The 20,469-nt window shown below is 39.4% G+C and overlaps 1 protein-coding gene across 2 annotated transcripts in view; it reads right to left on the minus strand.

The window, feature by feature from the left end:
* Positions 1–2,233: 2,233 nt before the first annotated feature.
* Positions 2,234–20,469, minus strand: part of LOC135444182 (cadherin-6) — a 102,752-nt gene continuing 84,516 nt past the window's right edge. For both annotated transcript variants that reach the window (XM_064705446.1, XM_064705447.1), the window contains exons 8-12: positions 18,862–18,998; positions 14,283–14,404; positions 13,366–13,483; positions 13,027–13,278; positions 2,234–9,363 (exon numbers count right to left, since the gene is read on the minus strand). In XM_064705446.1, coding sequence (XP_064561516.1) covers positions 8,873–9,363; positions 13,027–13,278; positions 13,366–13,483; positions 14,283–14,404; positions 18,862–18,998 — 1,120 coding nt within the window. In that variant the 3' untranslated portion in view covers positions 2,234–8,872. The remainder of the gene's footprint in view (positions 9,364–13,026; positions 13,279–13,365; positions 13,484–14,282; positions 14,405–18,861; positions 18,999–20,469) is intronic.

Raw genomic sequence — 20,469 nt, forward strand, 5'->3', positions numbered from 1 at the left:
CTATATGAGAGTAAGACTGGAAGAATCAACACTGAATTCACTTGGCTGCTTATTTCAGTAATCATTCTTGCAATTTTTATGCAAGATTTAAAGCATCTTAAATGTTTGCTCTTTTCTTGGGTTCTCTTGTTCGAGCTGTCCTTGAAACTTATAGAATCACAGAATAGCTTGGATTGGAAGAGACCTTAAAGATCATCTTCCACTAGACCAGGTTCTCAGAGCTCCATCCAGCCTGGCCTTGAACACTTCCAGGGAAGGGGCATCACAACTTCTCTGGGACACCAGTGCCAGTCCCCCACCACCGTGACAACAAAGAATTTCTTCCCAACATTGAAGCTAAACCTAACTTTCTTTCAGTTTGAAGCCATTCCCCCTTGTGCTGTCATCACCTGCTCTTGTGAAAAAATAATTTTCCATCTTTCTTGTCCCTCCAGTTCCCTTCAGGTACTGGAAGGTGGCAATTAGGGGATGTCTTCTCTGCTCCAGGCTGAACAATCCCAATTCTCTCAGCCTTCCCTCCCGGGAGAGAAAGTCCATCCCTCTGGTCACCTTGATGTCCCTTCTCTGAACTCACTCCAAGAGGTCACTGTCCTTCCTGTGCTGGGCATCCCAGAGCTGGATGCAGTGCTCCAGATGGGATCTCACAAGACTGGACCAGAGAGGCAGAGGAGGAGGAGACAAATTCAACAAGAACTTTAAAAAAGTAAAAGGGCTGTTGGCTTCAATGGCTTGGCTAGCTGACTTATCTCTGTGATGACTTTGGTAGTGTTATTGAAAGATGAGTATTTGCAGGGGGTTGTGGTTGGTGTGTTGCTTGTTGTGGGGGGAGTAATTTTACATAGATAAACCTGGTAAATTAATGTTGGAAAACCAAATATGTTTTTTTCTGGATGAAATGCTACCCTTTGGTTGAATTTTATTTATGACTGAAGTGGTCTTTGATAGAGTAAATCAAAGAAGAAGACAAGAAATATCACAGATTTCTCTATTGTGTAGATAAAACGGTTCTGCTCTCAGCACATGTGGGAGTCTGGACCACCTTTCAGCAGGTGGACAGCCAGGATGTCTTTTGCTGTTACTGCCATTATTTAGAAGATGAAAAGCTCAATCTGAAGTTTTGTGAATCCTGCAGGGCTGCTCTGATGCATAAAGTAACAGAGGTGGGGTCACTGCAGCCTCTCTTTGCTTGCACCTACAAATGTGTGTGTGTGTGCCCCTGTTGAAGGGAGTGGGTGGGCAGCAGATGCATCCTCCCGTACAGTGCCATGCTTGGTTTCCCTGCTTTGGTGTTCAGACAATGAGGTAAATGAAAACTGTGTAGACTTTTGTATTTATATCCTTGTGATCTCCTATTGTTTTTAAAAGCTGAGGGGTTTTTGGCCATTCATACAGAGGCTTTCTTCTGGAGCTTCACCAAAGATTGCAGGTGGATATCTGGGCTAATTTCTCATCAGTTACAGAACTTAGTCCTTCCATAAACCCTACATGGGTTTCAGTGCTAAACTGTTTGATTTTGTGGTTCACTCTAATGCTTTTAATGAAATATTACTTTGCTGTGACCTTTCCCACTCTTTCTTTGTCCTTGTCCTTTAAATATGATGGAATTTCTGGAGATATAGACAGCTCTTTTATTAAGGGAGTATTAAAATGAAGAATTTTCTCTGGAGGTTGTTCTTCTTGTGTAAAAAGATACTGCAAATGACATTTGGACTCTCCATAACTGCAACGAGACTAAATTTTTTTAATCTCACATGATGAAAGACAAATAACTGAGCAGTGCTATTATAAATTATGTGATCTTTATATGCTTAAATAAAGGCATTTTACACGCTTTACCTTGACAAAGCTTCTGCTGCCCTCCTGGGGAACCTTGGCTAGTCAAAATTAGGATTGTGATCACAGGCTAATATCCTCCTTGTGGATGATTCCTTCTGGAATTACACCACTCTTGGGAGGCCTCAATGATCACAGAATAGTGATCCTACTGCTTTTATAGCATGGCGCACACCAGACACTTAAGAATGGAATTTCAAAGACTGAGTCAATTTCGCCCTTTGTCTTAAAGTGATTGGAGAATCTTTTCAAAGGTTTATCTTTATGACAGTGTTGTAAATACATAACATAGATTGAGAAAATTAGAAAAAAAAAACAAGTTAGAAAAAACAATTTATTAAGTAATATCATATAAATAACTTGTTACAAAAATCAATTTGCAAAAAGGCAAATTCACTCTGTCTGTGAGAAATTGTTGTTCAAATTGGTTTCTCATCAAATCCTTAAATTTCATCTCCCCCTGCCCTCCCCAACCCCAAAAAAAGAAGCCAGTACAGTGAACAGGAAATATAAGGGAGAGAGTGCACACTTTCCATCTGACAAAAACAAATTGCCCATCCACGCTGCAGAAGAGATAATCATTCCAGCATGGGTCCCTCTGCAACACAGGGAAGTTCTAGGTGCAAACCTCTTGGGTGACAAAATTGTCACCCACAAAAGTCTCATTGCCCTCTGCTGAGCAACGACAGATCCATCCAATGCTGAGGCTCCCTTGGCACAACCAGGGGATGACATCATGAGAGACTGTGTGGCTGGAGCATGCCAGCAAGTAAAGCTTCCCAGGTGTAGGCATAATTTTCAATTTATGCTTGGAAGTATTTTTAATTAAAAAAAATCAATACCAAAAAGCATTTATTTTAAAGGGTTTAAAAAAAATCACAAATCGCAATAGGAGTTTGCCAGATTGATTTCGCTCAGTAACACAGTTAAGATGCACATAGCATTTATTATAAGGCCTTTCTTTAAAGTTTAATTTTTTCAAAGCAATGAAAGTAGTCACAGAATTAAAACAGTACAGTGATTCTGAAGTTTTTTATGTGTCAAAATCCAGAACGATTTTGTGTTTGCAATGCTTTTCCTTTGTTGTGTTCACCTGAATGCTTAATAGTTCTATAAGTTTTTATCTTTAATAAACACTAAAGTAATAGATCATAGAAAACTAAAAGCTTATAGAAAGTGTCTCCAAGTATATTTACATAAATAGTGCAGTCTCATAGGAAAAGTCAAAAGCCCATGGGAATGGAAAGGATTTCTCTATATGCTGGACTAATGCCTTATTTGTCAAATCGACTTTGTGGTAGGAGAAATTTAAACATAGCAGCTCCTTTTTATTTTTCCTTTTTTTTTTTCTTTTAAAATTTATTTTTGAAGAAAGCCAAAGATACATGAAGAAAAAAGGATAAGGGCAGGTTCTGTAAAAACGCCTTTGAGATCCAGTAACTTTACACACAAGATGATAGCTTTGTGGCTTTTGAGTGCCATGGGCCTGCCTTGCATATGACTGACTACCTCCCCTCACCCCCCATGCAATCCACCTCCTGCTCTTCTTCCCAAAATGCTCAGTTCTCTGACACTTGTACTTCCTACAACCCCAGCCACAGCTCTGGGATACCTACCGCTGAATTTTATGAACTCTTCAGGAAACTGTTTTAGTGTATGACAAACACAAGTCTGGGCTCAAAAGTGTAATATTGCAAAATGATGGGCAGGATCAAGATTGTTTCAGCTGGCTTAAATAAAACTGCTGAGGGCAGAGACTGGTATTGAAGCATTGTGTTGGAGTTCTGTGTTTTTCTCTCCTTCTGGAGCAACACATGAATCTGTGGACATTAAATATGTTTTTGTTCCTCTTTAAGTACAGAAACAATCTCTGAGAAAAGAGCTCTTTCTAAAGACTGAACTGAAAGCAAAAAATATTGTGGATTTGACATTTATTGGATGAGGCTGCTGTTTCAGAGGTGCAGATGGGTTGGAAAAATCCTGTATTTCACAGCTTATGACACTTCATACTCACTGGAAGCAGCATAATGACTGTTACTTTGTCAGCTCTCATTTGATGAGGCAGCTCAGACTGCAGAGTTAATTGAAATGCAAATGGGCAGGGGATGGCAGCATTCATTTGGGACAGTGGTCTTCTGAAACACTTCAATGCTTCTCATAGCCAAAGGAAACGTGGGGAGATCTTTCTAACAGATGATGGCAGGTAGAACTAACACAGTGGTGCTTGCAGAGAGTTACCTGCTCAAAACCACTGTCAGGAATCACCCTGCAGAAGGCCATGAAGATAGTTCTGTTGCAGAAATTTAACATGTGCCTTTGTTTCCAAGAGATCTACAACCTGGATGGAAACAGCCTGGATTTACATTGCTTGGTGCAAAAGAGATGTCTTTCTCCCTATCCACAAAGATCCCTCTCTGGTGTGCCAGGAAACCTGAAAGTGTTAGAAGTCCACTGCTGGTCCTGCTCAAAATGCATAATTCTGGTTTTCAAACTGTACATGTGTAGACATGCAGTTTTAAAGCCATTTCTCTCTGCTATACTTCTCTATGTTCTGGGGTTTATGGTACTGCAGATATTCATTCTCTCGGTTTTTTAGGGGTTTTTTTGTTGTTTTCATAACAGAGAAATGGAAAAGCTGTAACTTGTAATGTAGACTACTACTTCCTAAAGTGGATTATTTGAAAGTTGCCTCTTCCATTCACATTTAACAGTAAAGAAACACCTGAAGCAAGACCAGACAAATATGTTTCTTAGGAAAAATTTAGAAAACATTTCTGTTGGTACAGGTGACATATTCTTCTACTACCTATCTTTTCCAGCAGATTTTTAACAGATATAATTGAAAAATACAGACAATTTGGTTTTCTCATGGTTAGACACAATTCCATCTCTGTCAGGTTTGGGAACACATCTCAGACCTATGATACTGCTGGTAGAGTCTTGTGCAGAGCACTCTGAAAGTCTTTGCCTCAGCTCCCTTCCAAGCACAGAGAGATGTCCTGAAACAGCTGCACTGGAGGCACGGGCTGCCGTGTCTCCCTACACTCTGCTGCTGTGGGATAGAATTGGGTTTAACCTGAAGTAGTTCTCCTGGGGTAAAAACCACCCCAGCAAACACAACACAAAAACAACTCACCACCAGTTTTCTAGGGTAAAGTGACTCTCTTGGGAGCTGAGATGAAATAGTTACTGTAGAGACCTTATTCCATTTCAAGTGTAGAGATGTTATTGTTCTGCAGTAGCATGGCTGGCATAGTCTACCAGGTTGCTGTTTCATGTTGACTCCACTGAATTCCTTGGCATCTTTTAATATGTTTCCTATTGTTAGGTCAGATGCTTTCCCAAATTAAAAGCCAACTGCATTTTTATCTCTCTACCTGACTTAGCTAAACTGCCTAATAATATTTCTTCTTATGAAGTAGGTGTGGTTGTAAGAAGAACAGGCTTAAAACAGCCTTGAAAGCCACTTCATAGCCCATAGTCCAACAACTGGTTATCTACAAATGACAATTGTAGCACTGTGTGAAAGCATTGTTAAATACTCATTTCTATTATCTAGCACGCCACCATGCAACAAAGTGCAAAGAAATACTACTGTAAAGTTTGTATTCACTGCAATATGGCACTTTCAATATTTAGAATGCAGTACTGATTTTATAAATTGCACTTTGTGGTACTGCCAAGCAAGAAGAAAAGAAAGAACTGAACTCTCTTTGCTGTGTGAGAGATGCTAAATCTGTTTAATTTGCAGGAAAAAAAATAGACCTTAAAACCTAGATGCATAAATAATAATTTGGATGCAAGTTTGCCTCAAATTTTCTTAGAAGAATGCATTTGCTATTCAGGCACCATATTTGTGGTGACATAACATAATTTTATATATATAATATATTTACATAACAGGCACGAGTAGCCACTCTCTATTATTTACTGTGTCACTCAATGGACAAGATAAAACCAGCTTTGAATTAAAAGGGAAAAAAAAAAAACAAACCAACCTAAAACTTGCGCTTGGACTGCTACTAACCATCACTAAATCACTGTACAAACATAGGAAAATAGTTACAAGGAGTTCACTGGTCCTGCTGTCTCATTATCCCACCCAAGAAGTGACTAATGCAGGCTGCTGACTTGCAGAGGGGCCCAGTCCTTTCAGGGCACCAGGGCTGTCTTCAGCCAAGCGCCACCAACTCCCTCTTCCCAGAGAGCTGGAGGTGGCTGGCAGGGCTGAACACATCACAGCCAGCTCTGCCATCCCCTCCACACACCAGTCTGCTTCCTTGAGGCTTAAGGAAGGGAAGGGACAGTTCACTGGCTAGCTTTGGGCATCCAGCTGGATTCTGAGCTTGGGGATATTTGCTGGAGGCAACCCCAGAGTGAAGAGAGAGAGAGGGATGTGTTAGGAAGCCACTGGGGAGAGCCCCTGGAGGGATGTGCAGGCCCCGCTGACACTGTGTGAGGGGAGCAGCCCAAGGTGAGGGACCTGGGGCAGGTGGTGCTGAGCATCTGCTGCTCCTCCACATGTCTGAAATCCATGAGGTCTCTCCTGTCTGCCAGAGCCAGCTTTCAGACAGATTGCTTCCTAGAAGTTCCAATTTCAAGGAAGTCATGAAGAGCTAGGCTTGTAGCATCTTAAATTACTTAGGGGCCCTGAAGAGGACATAATAAGGCTCTAGCCATACCATTGCCATCATGATGGGTGCAGCAGCTCAGCATCCCACCAAGTGATGGAGTAGGGAACCATATTGTGTTGGACTTAAACACTCAGAGAGGTGTCCACCAGGGAAGCCTAGGGCTCTGGACCCTTGGAAACTCTGGGCCCATCTGCTCTGAAAGCATCCAATCTATAGTGCTGGGCATCTGCCAGCCACTATCTGCTGTGCCCTACACCTGCAGGTGTGCAGTGCTCAATGAGTCCTTTCCTGCCCAGCTAGGAAAGCATCTAAAAAGCATGGCTGGCTCATCCTCTTCACTCTGAGCCGGTCCACAAAAAAAAAAATTCTGGTTTTGTGGTTGTAAAAGTCTTATACTTGGGGCTCTTACTGCTCTCTTTAACTCTCAAGGAATAATGAATTCCAGGGATTAACTTTTATTTGCCCTTAGTTTTCTGTTTATTAACTTTTTTCTCATCTCTCTTTATTTCTGGGGTAAATTGTAACTGTTTAATTTTCAAAATGATTCACTTAAAATTTGGGGGAGCAGGAAATTAGATCCATTCTTGTATTTCTGGTATTAAATACTGTTTCAAGAAATAAATTAGAATAGTTACAGATGAGGTATTTTAAAAATAGGAATTCCTTCTTTCCTTGGCACAGTGCTATGGGCTGGTTCCCTACTTTGGGACACAGGGTGGCGTTTAACTCCTGGAATGGGATATGCCCATGGCAGACCCTTAGGGTTTTCTCCAGAGAGCCTCTCCTAGATGCCTGGGTTTGAAGAGCAGCCATTACCTGTTTGAAAAATCAGCTGAAATACTGAGTGGTGTGCAAGCTATAAACAAAACTGTTTTGGCCCAAGATTATGGCAACTTCCCCCACTCCACACCCGGACAAAAATTACTTAGCTTGGCAAACCAGATAAACACACACAGAGAAAACTGTGGTTAAAATTTTACCTTCCATTGAAGTCTTTATCAACCCTTACTGAGTAGTTTATTTTAAAAAAATGAGTTATAATTATAAACCTCCCTTTGAGGCCACTGGAATGACCATTATTTGTTTGTTCAGGGCTTGAGTCTGGAAAAAAATAAAAAAGAAACAACTACCCAAAAGCTTGAAAAGTTATTTCCTCTGGCAGAATGCCAGACGAAATTTCTAACATTTTCAGAGGAATTTCTAACATAGTCTTACATAGTTCTTGCAACATCCTGATGAGGTAGGCATTATTTCCCCATTTGACAGATAGCAAAACTGGGCAGACAGTCAGTCAGGAATCCAGCCCGGACATCCAGGCAGAGAAGGTCAGGACAAAAAAAAAAAGCACTTTCCCCCTCTGCAGTTGCTCCTTTTGCCCCAGAGGGTTGCAGTCAGCTTGAGGTCACTCCTCCCCACCTGCACATGAGAACAGGCAGGAGTAGCTGGGTGTGAACATCCTGACTACAACGTCCCCAGGACATTGGCCATCACTGAACTGATGTGCAGGTGGAGGCTGACTGAGGAAGTGCAAGCAAAAGCCCAGTTATGATCTGTTCCTTCCTCCAAGTCATAACCTAATCTGGAGCTGGATTGGATGACTTCCCTGTATCACAAAGCAAGCCTGGCTTAGAATGAGGAAACCATCTAAGAATTATATACTGGGGCTACTGACCACACACACGTGCACACACACACACATCTCTCCAGCAAGGCTAGGTCCAAAGAATATATACAGAGCAGTCAATGAACTATATATATGTGTGTGTTAGTATGATTCAGTGCAATGGGGAAATGGTGAGTTCTAGAGAAACACTCAGGTTTAAATGACCATTAAGCCTCTCTACCCTCCTCATGAGTAAAATGCGTGCTTGATGTTCTTTTCTCAGCTTACTCTACTTGTATAATAAACCTTCATTCCATCACCACTACTTTTGACTATAATACATAGGGTAAACTAGGGTACCTCATTACATTGAGATGTGCAATACACAATTGACAGAGCAGTCGTCTGAGCTGAATAGTCTGAATACAAGTAAAAAGCAAGTGAGCTTAAACAGTAATATACTCCAATTTACAATATAAGCAGAACAAGTAAAAATATTGCTCCCCATCTGATCTTTTTTTTCCCTTCACTACTGCTGTGCCTGTAAGATTGGCTTGGTAAACTGGATGCATTTAAAAAATAAGAATTTTGCCTCTTGGAAGCTCATAAAAGGATACTAGAGAAAGTTTACTGATGGCTAACCCACACAGACTGCAGTCATTAGACAATTCAAATGGGTAGAATAGAGAACCCTTTCAAACAGCTGTGGAGAAACAGAAAGAAATAGCCACTTCACATATCCCAATGCTGTTTCTGGGAATGAGGAACAAAAAAAGAAGAGAGAAAAAAGAAAGACAACATATTAAGAGTCTTTGTCACTGTCCATTGAGCCATACATATCTGCCAGCTTTTTAAACCGAGGTCCCCAGTCACTGAGGTAATCGTAGTCCTGATCTCCGTCCGTAGTCACCGACTCCAAGGAGCTGAGGGACTCGGCCACAGAACCATTACCTTCGTACGCGTAGGTTGCTAATGAGTCATACGGGGGTGCTGTTGGATCTGTATCATTTTCCTTTAACCTTTGGTTAATGAAATCTCTGACATCCGTGTTATCTCGCGCCGCTGCAGTCCGCCGCGGCAGAAAAAGTGTTTCTGGCACAATGTCTCTGCGTAATTTATTATCATCTATGGCTTCGGGATTCCTCAGCGTGCCAATATCAAACGCCTGGGTGTCTTCCTCTCCGCCACCTTCATCATTATAACTGACAATGTTGTCTCTGATGTCTTCTTTGGAAATTATCAAAGGCTCTTTTTTCCACTGCCGTCTCAGTGCTGCAAACAGCACCACAGTAACTGCAAACAAAAACAACAGCAAAAGAGAAAGGGAAAGAAGGTTAATCCCCAACTCCATTAAAGCCCAGAAGAAATGCTGTGCCTCTGCTTGAGCTTGAAGTTTGAGAAGATGTTTTGAAAAACTGAAAATGTGCACATCAGATTTTCAAGCTGTGCTTGCTCTGCCTGTGAGCTCCTTGGGAGATGAAATTGCATGGATGCACAGAAGAAAGGAAATCTCAAGCTTGTAGGAAGCCAAGCAGAGTGTCTTTTTGCTGGTAGGCACTTTGTTACCCAAAGCCATATCCTAATTTTGTCACCTTGAGAACAGAACTAGTTTCATGATAGCTGGGAAAGAGTAAACACTTTCTCCAAAATAAGTAGCATCAGATGTTATTTATGTTGAACCCCTTGGACAATATACAACTTCTGCAATGGACATCATCTGATGTTAGCAAAGCAGAATTTCAAGATAAGTAAATCCATGCTCCTCTGGGAAAAAAGCTTGGAATATGGAACAGATTTTCAGCCAGCACAAAGTCTGAGTTTTAATAACTTCCCTGGAATGTTTTTACAGTGTACATCACCTTGAAAAGTATACAAAATAAATAATGGACTGATGAGATATGATAAAAGTATTTTTTAATCTGACAAAGGCAGATTTCTAGAAGATATTTTATGCCCTTCATTTTAAAGTGTGTGTTTGCATACACATATTTTTCATTTATTTGGAGGGAAGGAATTATTTCCATGATCCTGATGCAAATTTAAATGGTTTTATTCAATAATGGTTTTCAGTAGTGACAGAGAAGTGGACACAGAGCATGGAAAGGGCTATGTTCAACACTTTCCTGCAGTAGCTAGTTTCAGATTTCTTAGCTGGATTCTACATTAAGATGTAAATGGCTGAATATTGACAAATGAACAGTAGCAAGGAGCAGGGATGTATTTCTGCTGTCAGTGTTGCTTTGGTAGTCTGAGGTCTGCAGTGCCCAGCACTTCAGCTCTGCTGTGCAAACTCCAAGGAAGGACACATCTTGCTGTCTCAGTTTTTTCATAGCAAAGCAAAGCAGAAATGCCTAAACTCATTGATGTGAGATGATAAGGTGGATCACAATGATCCTTCATGTCAGCTTTGCTTCTAAAATGGTGTGTGAGTCAAGCAGAGTAACTGTTAAATATTTATTTTTTTCAGTCCTTTCCTCAGTTGTAACCTTTTAAGGCCAACATCATGGACTAAGGGTGTCCCCAGCCCAAAACTTTCTTCCATTGAACCTTATAATTCTTAATTTCCTTTGACAGAAAAATTCTGGAGAGTTTTTTCTTTTGGTCAGGGAAAGTGGTTGTTTTTTGTTTCTTTTTGTTTGTTTGTTTTGGTTGGATTTTTGGTGGGGTTTTTTTGGTCTGGGTTTTTTTACTTTGCTTTATGTGATTGCTTGGTTTTTTAATAATGAGTTCCCCTGCAGGATTGCTTATAGCAAAATACTGTCTGTAAGTTTGCCCGAGCATCTTGTAGATTGACTGCAGAAGGTCACCATAAATACAGGATAATGTAGGAAAATGCTGTGTTTTATCACAGGAATACTGTGAATAAGGAAGAACATCTGCAAATATGAGTTGAAGGAAATGGATGGTGACGTTGAAGGATTAGGAGAGGTGGTTTAGATTGCATTAGGACCTCAGCCTAATGATGAGAATTTACTTATGGTGTCAGAGAAGGGTCCTAGTTTGAGTGGTGCTTCTTTGTGCTGCTGTGCAAAAATGCAGTGAGAGATGATTGTCTTCTTCAAGAGCAAAAAGCCATGGCACTGTGTGGAGGGACTGGTGAAAGGTGTGTATGAAAGAAGAGAGGTATCTGGAGAACATTTTGGGAACTTGAAAAACACAATATCAGTTTGGATTGGGCTTCTGGAAGAGTGACTGGTCGAATGGTCTGAGAAAGCACAGGAATGATAGATTTTACATCAAAGAGTTCCTGAAGTATCACATTACAAAAGCAGTGTTACACAGAACATGCAAGGATGAGACTTTGATAAATGCATCACATGTCTGATAAGTGGATTTTACTGCTTTGTGCTGAACTTGCAGGGAAATGACCCCATCATAAGCTACATGTTGAAGTACATCGCCTTTATTTGCATGTCTGTGTTCAGCAGTATCTGAAACCTCCTGACAAGATTATAAACCTACTCAAATTGCATATAAACCTAGCAATTTACAGGCCCTTTTTGTTGCTGCTAAACTTTGAGTTGTGGTTCAGGTCTGCCCAGAGTATTGTTTTTCACTCAGTAGTGGTTGCACATTCAAACCCTGCAACCAACCTGAAAATAGAAAATTATATAGCTGAGTTAATTGAAAATCTGCTTATGGTGCATGGTGGCATGAGCAGTAATTGACATAAAGTGCTGCTTAGCACACAGAATCAATTATTTTCGATTGACATAAAACAGGAAATCGTTTAATGTCAGATTGATATTAATGAGCACAGTTGTACTAACGAGTGCAAGACTACCTGCAGCATTACATTACTTTTTCTGGTAAGGAACTTAATACAAAGTGAGCTCAGCCCTTAGGGGCAATGATACCATGTTTTGAAAAATGAATTTAATGGTGAATTAAAGATCAGATTGTTATTGTGGGAATCTTTTCTGAAAATGGGATAGAGCTTATTTGAGCAAGCCATGACTACATTGTTAGAGTCTGAGAACCACAACCTCATCTTAGACTCATTACTGGAGAAGGAAATTTTGTTAAGAGAAAAGATCAGGATGACTCTGCAGTGGTGAGAAGCATGTCCAAGGAAGATAGGGGTATGGTAAAAAGAAGTAGAATCACAAAGGAAACATTCTGTCCCCTGCATGACCCTACTGCTGTAAAATTGGTCTGACTCCCTCCTTTTCTCCTAAGATCCTAATGAAATCTCCCAGAGAACAGCCTATGTTGTATTGTACAGTTGGCCCCAGACAAACAGGTACAGATAATGGCTGAGTGACCAACTACCTCTGTTTGCAGTACAAGAGGGGTGGAACCTGGCAGGTATGTGAGAGATGTTGCAAACTGTCCTTATATATCTATATCTATATCTATATCTATATCTATATCTATATCTATATCTATATCTATATCTATATCTATATCTATATCATCTATATCTATATATCTATATATCTATATATCTATATATCTATATATCTATATATCTATATATCTATATATCTATATATCTATATATCTATATATCTATATATCTATATATCTATATATCTATATCTATGTTTATTTTAATTTTAATTTTTATATTTATATTTAAAGTTGACCACCTGTTAGTGCCATAGCCAGAGCCCTCTGCACATCCTCCACACTCAGGGTCCAAGCTCTTTCTAATGGTGGCTGAAATGGAGGACCCTGCAGCCCTTGAGAGAGTCCCTCAGTCCCTATCATTCAGCATCCTTTTCCAACAGAAAAAAAGCATTGAGACTTTTTTCTCCTCAGTTTAGAAATGGAAAGGTTAGATTGGTTGTGCCCTATGGACCCCATCTGTAGCAGCCCTCAAAAGAAGAAACACAGTAACATATGTACAGGATAAGACGATGTCTTTACTTTTCCTTTGTCCTAGTCTTGGAATAATAATTACAGCAATGCAAAATGACCATGAAAGGAACAAAATGTTCCTGAGCTACTTACCAAGTAATATAATGATGCAGAGAAGAATGGCAATGAGAGCCCCAGTGCTAAGACCAGTAGGATGAATCAAGGCTTCTGCATTACAGGACAGCATCTTCCCTCGATGGTCACAAGCACACACTCGAATGGTCACTGTTTCAGTGCTGCTCTGGATGGGGTAATCATTGTCTGATATTACCACTGGCAGGAAGTAGGTGTTTGTTTCATGCCGGTTATATCTGGTTTTCCGAGTGAAAATCCCTGCTGTGTTGTCTGGAAACACAAAGCATGTATTAAATCTTCATCTGAAGACTGAAAGCAAGGATAAGATAATAAAGAAAAGTCTTCCTAGAAATTCACCTCTGTTGTCCTGTAGTGTAAAGTTTGAGCTGCTGGCTGCCTCGGGAGCTAAGGAGAATGAAAACTGATGTCCATTGTAAGAGTCATCTTTATCAACAGCACTTAATGTTTGTATCAGCTGAAACAATAAGAACAAAATTATCTCCTAAGTCAGTGAACTTTATATTCATTTACATACTCTAAAAAAAACTGTAAAAGCAATCTTTTGTATTTATTTTTTTATTCTGCTTCAAGGCAGATGATGTTGCTATGGTGAGCTCAAGAAAAGTCATCCACATGCTGCTGATGCTGTTTGGAGTCACCATACTATTATATCCTATACCATCAGGGAGTGACATAATGACTTTGAAAGCTGGCAGGAAAATCATGTTGATTTCACCAGAAGGCTTGGGTTATTGCCACTGCAGATGGGTAGGAAACCTTTGCATGGGACAAGGAATAGAGATGAAAGGTGAGACAGTCCAAGCTGAATTTATGTTTATCTACCCAAATCTCATGTCACAGAAATAGTTTGGCTGAATCTTCCAAATCATCTGCAACTTTGAGCTACTTCACAATAGGAGTGGTAGGCGAGAGCTATCTAGCAGGATACAGTTGTATCACAGACACAACCTGTAACATTTACAGACATGAAATTGTTTTTGAAGGAGACAGTGGAGGTGCCTGGATAAAGCAAAGGATGAAAGAATGAAAATAAATCAGGGGCAACAAGGTGCAGTACAGAAAATAACATTCAAAAACATACCATCGTGTCAGCTGGAAGAATACTGAGTGAAATCAGATAATGTGCAGTCACTGTTTAATTTTGCAATTAAGTTTGATGCAATGCAAAGTACACCGCTTGATGAGGTAATGCAAGAGTAGCAGCAAAACTCATTTAATTTGGAATATTTTCTCAGTTGGAGCAGGCAACACACCTGTTCTGCCTTTGCGTTTTCGCAGACGAAGGTCTCGTAGAACATGGCAAACTCCGGAGCATTGTCATTTACATCCAAGACCTTAATGAACACGGGGACACGGCTGCTTTGTTTGGGGTTGTCTGAAATGACAAAACCAGAATGGAGATTTTATTTAGCCCACTTACTGACTCAGTGCAGCGGAAGAAAAGGACAACTTGGTGGTTCAATTCTTCTCACTCAGAGCACTTCGCTTACATTCTCTTGATTTCTGGTGAGTGTGTTATGGGGTGAATGTAGTATCATTACTCTAATTCTGCATAAATATAGAGTTATGATGGAGTAGGAGTCCAGGATTTATAAATTCCTTTGATCATTCCAAGTGTGATTATGAATGTATGTCTGATATACGTAAATATAATACTGGAACTAAATTAAATCTATTTATTAGCCCGACTGATACTGCTTGGTGGCAGTGAAGTATCTAGAACATATTCCCTTCCTTAGCTCTCTAACAGGAAAAGTCATGAGGATGAGAATGAGTGGGTTTTTTCTTCTCCACTTGTTAAATATAATACTCTGTGCCCTACAAATCTTGTGGCACAGTTCCTTAAGCTACCATGATTATCATTATTTTATAGAAATAATATAATAACTGCGGCTGTGATCACAGATGCTTTCCAACCTGTTGTGAATTGTTTTGTCTGATGTTCTAGAGTAAATACTGAAGTGGATCAGCTGAAAAACATAAACTCTATGCAGAACCTGCAGACCCCCCTATGTAAACAATCTTTTCCTAACCTATAAGGACTGCAGAGTACCGAGAGATTGAAATTGACAAAGATATTCCTGAGCACAGAATATTAGTGAAAATACTTTCATCTTACTGGATAAAAATAAAAACACCAAATAAAGCACACCATACTATATAGACCATTCCTTTTCCTGCTGGGAGGAGACAGGCTTAAGTCAAAACGATACACAGAATCAGGAAGAAAAGCAGCAGCAGTAACCTTGCCTAGGGCCATGCACGGTGAAATAGGCAAGATTCTGAGGCAAAAAGTCACACCATAACAACCACTGACTCCTAAAATGTACAAGATCTGGTCCCAAAGAAATTTGTCATCCCTAATTGAAAGAAATCCAAGAGACACTGCCATTGATCTGCATTGTGCTGCATATCACACAACATCCACCTAGGATTATGTGGGTATGGGAATGTGAGAGAGAGAAATATGAGGCAAAGAGTGTGATTGAGATAATTTATTTTAAAATAAATATCTTCCCCTCTCCTACATGAGGGTTCATACTGAATTTCCAATGTTGATCTCCTACCCACATTAATATGGTTTATCAATGCATTTTAACCTATCATTCAAATGAAAAAATAGTGCAATAAAATATAGCAGATCTAAGACTCTATATTCTTCTACAAGCATTCATTATAGTAGCTTGCTGGTTTTATTATTATATTTATTCATTATAGCAGCTTCTATTTATTCATTATAGTAGCTTGTTGACTTTAATAAAAGTCCTATTAATGTGTTTATCATCCTTTCACAAATGTGAAAATGCCTTCTCCAAAATTGGCATTGCTTATTTGTATTACAGAGCTCAGTCATTTGGACAAAATATTGTGCTTTAAGGCTCCACAGTCCCATTGAAGTTAATATGATTCCATTAGGCATAAACCTCTTTCTAATATCAGACATTGGGCTAAATTCATTCGATATATAAAATAACAGTTTATGTATAATATGGAGTGAGCTGAATTCTTTGCTAAAATACATCAATAAAAGAGTTGAATTTTTATAACAGGCAAAAATCAAAGGCATTCATTTGAAGTCACAGAACTATTGGCAAGACTATTTTGTAGGGCACACTTTGCAAACAAATACATTCAAATATATTGACAAACATGTTTCTTTTCCTCTAAAGAAGGAGAATTGTTTTCTTTCCTGCTTTTTAAATCTAAACATACATATTTTCATTTTACTTCTAGGTGCTTAAGGTTCTCACAATTAAAAATCATACTGTAATAAACAGAAGCTTGATATAAACTCTAGGCTCTATTAACACACTCCTCTGATTTAATGGAAAATCTATATACATCTTCAAGTCTTTTTTTTTTGGATATTTTGTGTCATCATCTTTCAAATCATTTGTGCAAATTAATTCATGTAGGTTCATTTGTTAGCATTATCCCTTTAATTACTGCTGGGCTCTATCTCCACAGACTCTACAAACTGCTTAAATATATTTCTTTGCATAGGGATATGTTTTCTGCTGAGACAGCAATAAAACTGTTACAGAGGTGATTTTTTTCAGAATACAGCCTCATAGTCCTGCCAATGTTTGACTTACCCATAAGTGTTAAGTAGCAAATATTTAAAAACACTCTGGGAATTGTCTTTGGTAAATCAGCTGTAATTCTGCAGCTGTGGCTCACTAGCCCTGTGTCCCCTGTTTTAATGCCAGTTTGCTGTCTGGCTGTGGCAGATGTACTGACCTGGGATTTCACCAACTATTTATGTGCAGCAGTCACAGCATGATTGATTCTCTGGGCTGCTGAGCAATTGCAGCTCATGCTGGTGAAAAAGGAGAACATTTAGAACTGGAGCAATCTACACTTACTGACAATTCTAGACAAAGGCAAAACAACTTCTGCGGGTTTTTTTTTAACTGTAAAATCAAATCAAGAGCAGTCATCACTGAAAGGTGTTTCTCTTTATGACTTTATTTTTTTCCTATGTGAAAGGGAGCACCCTCTCGTTTGAAGGACTATCCTGCCTGTAAGCTGACGGGATATTTTTTTCGATTACTTCAGTGAAATATACTTGGAGCTTGGTGAGATAATGTCACTGAGAGTAATATGTGATTCTATGGAATTTAGTGAAATAGGACTTTAAGTAACCTTGCTAGAAACTTTTGGGTTTGCCAGGAACAATAAGCACTGGTACTTTCCAGTCTAGTCTCTTGAGTCTAAAATTAGTGAAGTGTCCTGGATCAGAAAAGTACATTTCAACAACAACAACAACAACAAAAAAAAAAGCCTATGGAAGACATATACCCTAGTTATTCCAAATTTTGTCTAGGCTTAGTAAACCACATCCTGGGAAGCAGATTTGTTGCAGCCTGAAAGGATTCAGGCTAAAAAGGAATGGTAATTAAGACAGAAGCCTGTGTCTTAGACACAAGAGGTTGAGAAGGTTTGGTGCAGTAGAAGGCCTATGCTTAGGGGAGGAAGCAAGAAACCAAATGAGTACTTCCTATCGATGCTAAGCTGGTTTTTGGACAGTTTTCTATACTGCATGTTATTTCTGCCCAGCTGGGGTCAATACAAGTGTTCTTGCAATTGTCAATGCTAAATGTTCGTGCTATTCTTTCCTTTTTAGGCATTTCTTTTTCCCTTCTGCCCTACCCAGGAGCTGCCTATAGTGTACAAATTTTGACCTTAGAACCCATCTTCAAAAAGTTAACAGAAACACAGCCACGTGACTAACATTCAGTGTTTGGTGTGCTGAAATCCCATACCTAGCATTAGAAGGTGCAAACTTTCATGAGAGGAAAAAAATTATTAATGTCCTGTCATTCCTATAAGCTCATACCCACTACTTCATATAACCCCATTTGCTTGCCTCAATAACATAGTTTTATATTGGTTTTCAGTTTTAAAGAAGACTTACACAATAAAGAACGTTGAGTCAAGTAATTTCAAGCTTTTTATACTCATCTCACCGTTAAGCAGGTAATCAAGCCATACACACATACAAAAAAGAAAGTAGAGCTTATATTGTCTCAGAAAAATCAAAAGCTTTTTAGCTTTTGGGTTGCAGAGAGGAATTGTAACAGTCACAGAACTGGTGCTTATATTAAACTTATCTACCATTCCACCATAAACATAGGCACTGTGACTCTGCAAAAGCAAACAGAATTGCATTCCCTGCTATTCATGCATGTGATGTACTTATAGATAATGAATTAAAACAATGCGGATTGTTTATTAAGGCCATCTCAAACATATGTCCTTATCTTAGACTCCTGGCATTTCAACTTCTAAAATCAGCATGTCTAGTGTTATCACAAGATTGATACTTTGGAACAATCCTAAACTAAGTGACAGACTGATTTGTAGCTGCAGCTTGTAATTTCAAAAGATGTGCACAAACTAAAAAATGGAGATTCTTAAAAGGACTTAGACCTGGGCACCCAGCTCAGCCCAGCTACTTTAGCCTTATTTGAAAACATCCAGCCTGAATGAGACTGAATTCAGCCAAGGAATGCAGTTTGGCTTTAAATCACCTGTTTTGCTGCATACCAGTTTCAGAATTCAACGACCATGTTCAAAATGTAAAGTGGCTATAATGATCAGAGAACACAGAACTGCCACCTTTTCTCCCTGCTCCGTTACCTCTTCATGAACTGTGTCCCTAATAAACACAAAACTGCAGATGACCTCTTGCAGAGTTACTGCTTCTTCATTAGTATTGAGTGGGCTATCCATAAACCTGACATGTGCCCAGCTGCGCTTTCCACACACTCAGCTAGAAGGCTAAATTCATTACATCAGGGACAGGAGTCATATTTAGGTTTAACTTACTGATCTCTGCTGCTATTACTGTAATGTTGTGCCACAGCAGCGTTTCCCGGTCAAGGGGTTTGGAAGTGAATATCGAACCATTTCCTGAATTGATGTTGAATACTCTGTCCATATCAGTGTGACGATCTACAGAGTACCTGCAAATACAGAGACTGGGGTTAGAGGAATGCTTTCCTTTTAATTTCTATGCTCTAAAACCATTTTCTAAGACTAGACATCAAACAGCTAGTAAATGGGGTTTCCTTTTGTTTTCAGCACAGGCTTCAGAGTCTTTATGTATTCACACAAAGAGCTAGTTCAGAACTACTGGATAATGACACATTGGAGGTTTGATTTAGAAGGTGGAGTATTGTCACTGAATAAATGAATTGCTGTGGAATTTACATACCTCTGAGAATCATCAAAGCTTTGTTTTTAGTGAAAAATGTGAAGTCTGTGCCCTGAAAGACACGAAGTTTATTTTAAGGCTGAGTTGGCTTTTCCTTTATAAAACCCTCTTTTTATGGATTGATATCTCAACTGTTCCAAATCATTTCTGATACCAAATGTGACAGCTGGGGTGCATTTGTACTTTTCACTTCTCAGCATTTAAAAAGATTGCCCTCCCAAACCAAGTCAGCACAGAACAGAGATTCATTATTCCACATATAACAAAAAGGTTTGTTGTAACTCATTAAACTAACATTCTCAGCCCTGCTTGATGGTATCTATATGTGAAAAGGAATGCTAACAAGCTCTGGATGAGCTCAGAGTCTAAATACAGATTCAAACTTTCGATCTGATCTTTTGCTTTTTCAGCTGAACTAAATCCAAGTTTAAAAGTAGAACTCTCCAATTCCCGGGAGAGAGCACTACCACCTTGATCCAAATGCTGTGACTTGGTTTCATCTCTCCTGAAGGGAAAATTCTTGCATAAATTATGGAGAGTTTTGACAGAAATATGCCTGTGATGTTGCCAAAGCAAGAATGCAATTGCATTATTCTGCTCTTGTTTCCAGCCCAACTGTGTGCTCATGTACAATACAGGACAGATCCTCTGGAAGCCCAGTGTGCTCCCTGGGTCTCCTTGCACGCCACATCGATGGAGACAAGGCAGCTACTGCTGTCCCTTGTGCCCACACAAGGGTAAGGACAACAGCTGAGCTGGTGAGCAGTCAGATGAAAACTGGGCCAGGGAATGGCTGGCAGAGTTCATTGCCACCACAGAATTCAGGGGAATGCAGAGGCTGAAGAAGAATTTCTCTCCTCTGTTCTGCCCTAGAAGCAGATGCAAGACATGTCCTCCATTCTGCACAAATTTCCTAGTGCCTGTGCAGTGTCTCTTAAATTCTGAGAAACACCTTGCATGAAAGAAGGAAGGAATAGAAGAAGCTAGTTGAAATGGGGTTCTGCCAAAATTTTAAAATAACTTGTTCATTATCTTGTAACTTTATTCTTTGCAAATAAAATGTGGGATATAATGCCTACAGTAAATTAGAGTTATTAGGTCTTATTCCGAAATAAGAATTTAAGTGAAGCCTACCTTTCTAAACAAAACAATGGCAAGTATTACTTATTTGCACGAAACTGTTTTTCTTTTTCCATGATAATTCCTAGGGAAGCACTCAA

Source organism: Zonotrichia leucophrys, chromosome 2, assembly GCF_028769735.1.
Source record: "Zonotrichia leucophrys gambelii isolate GWCS_2022_RI chromosome 2, RI_Zleu_2.0, whole genome shotgun sequence".
NCBI classification, from domain to species: Eukaryota; Metazoa; Chordata; class Aves; order Passeriformes; family Passerellidae; genus Zonotrichia; species Zonotrichia leucophrys.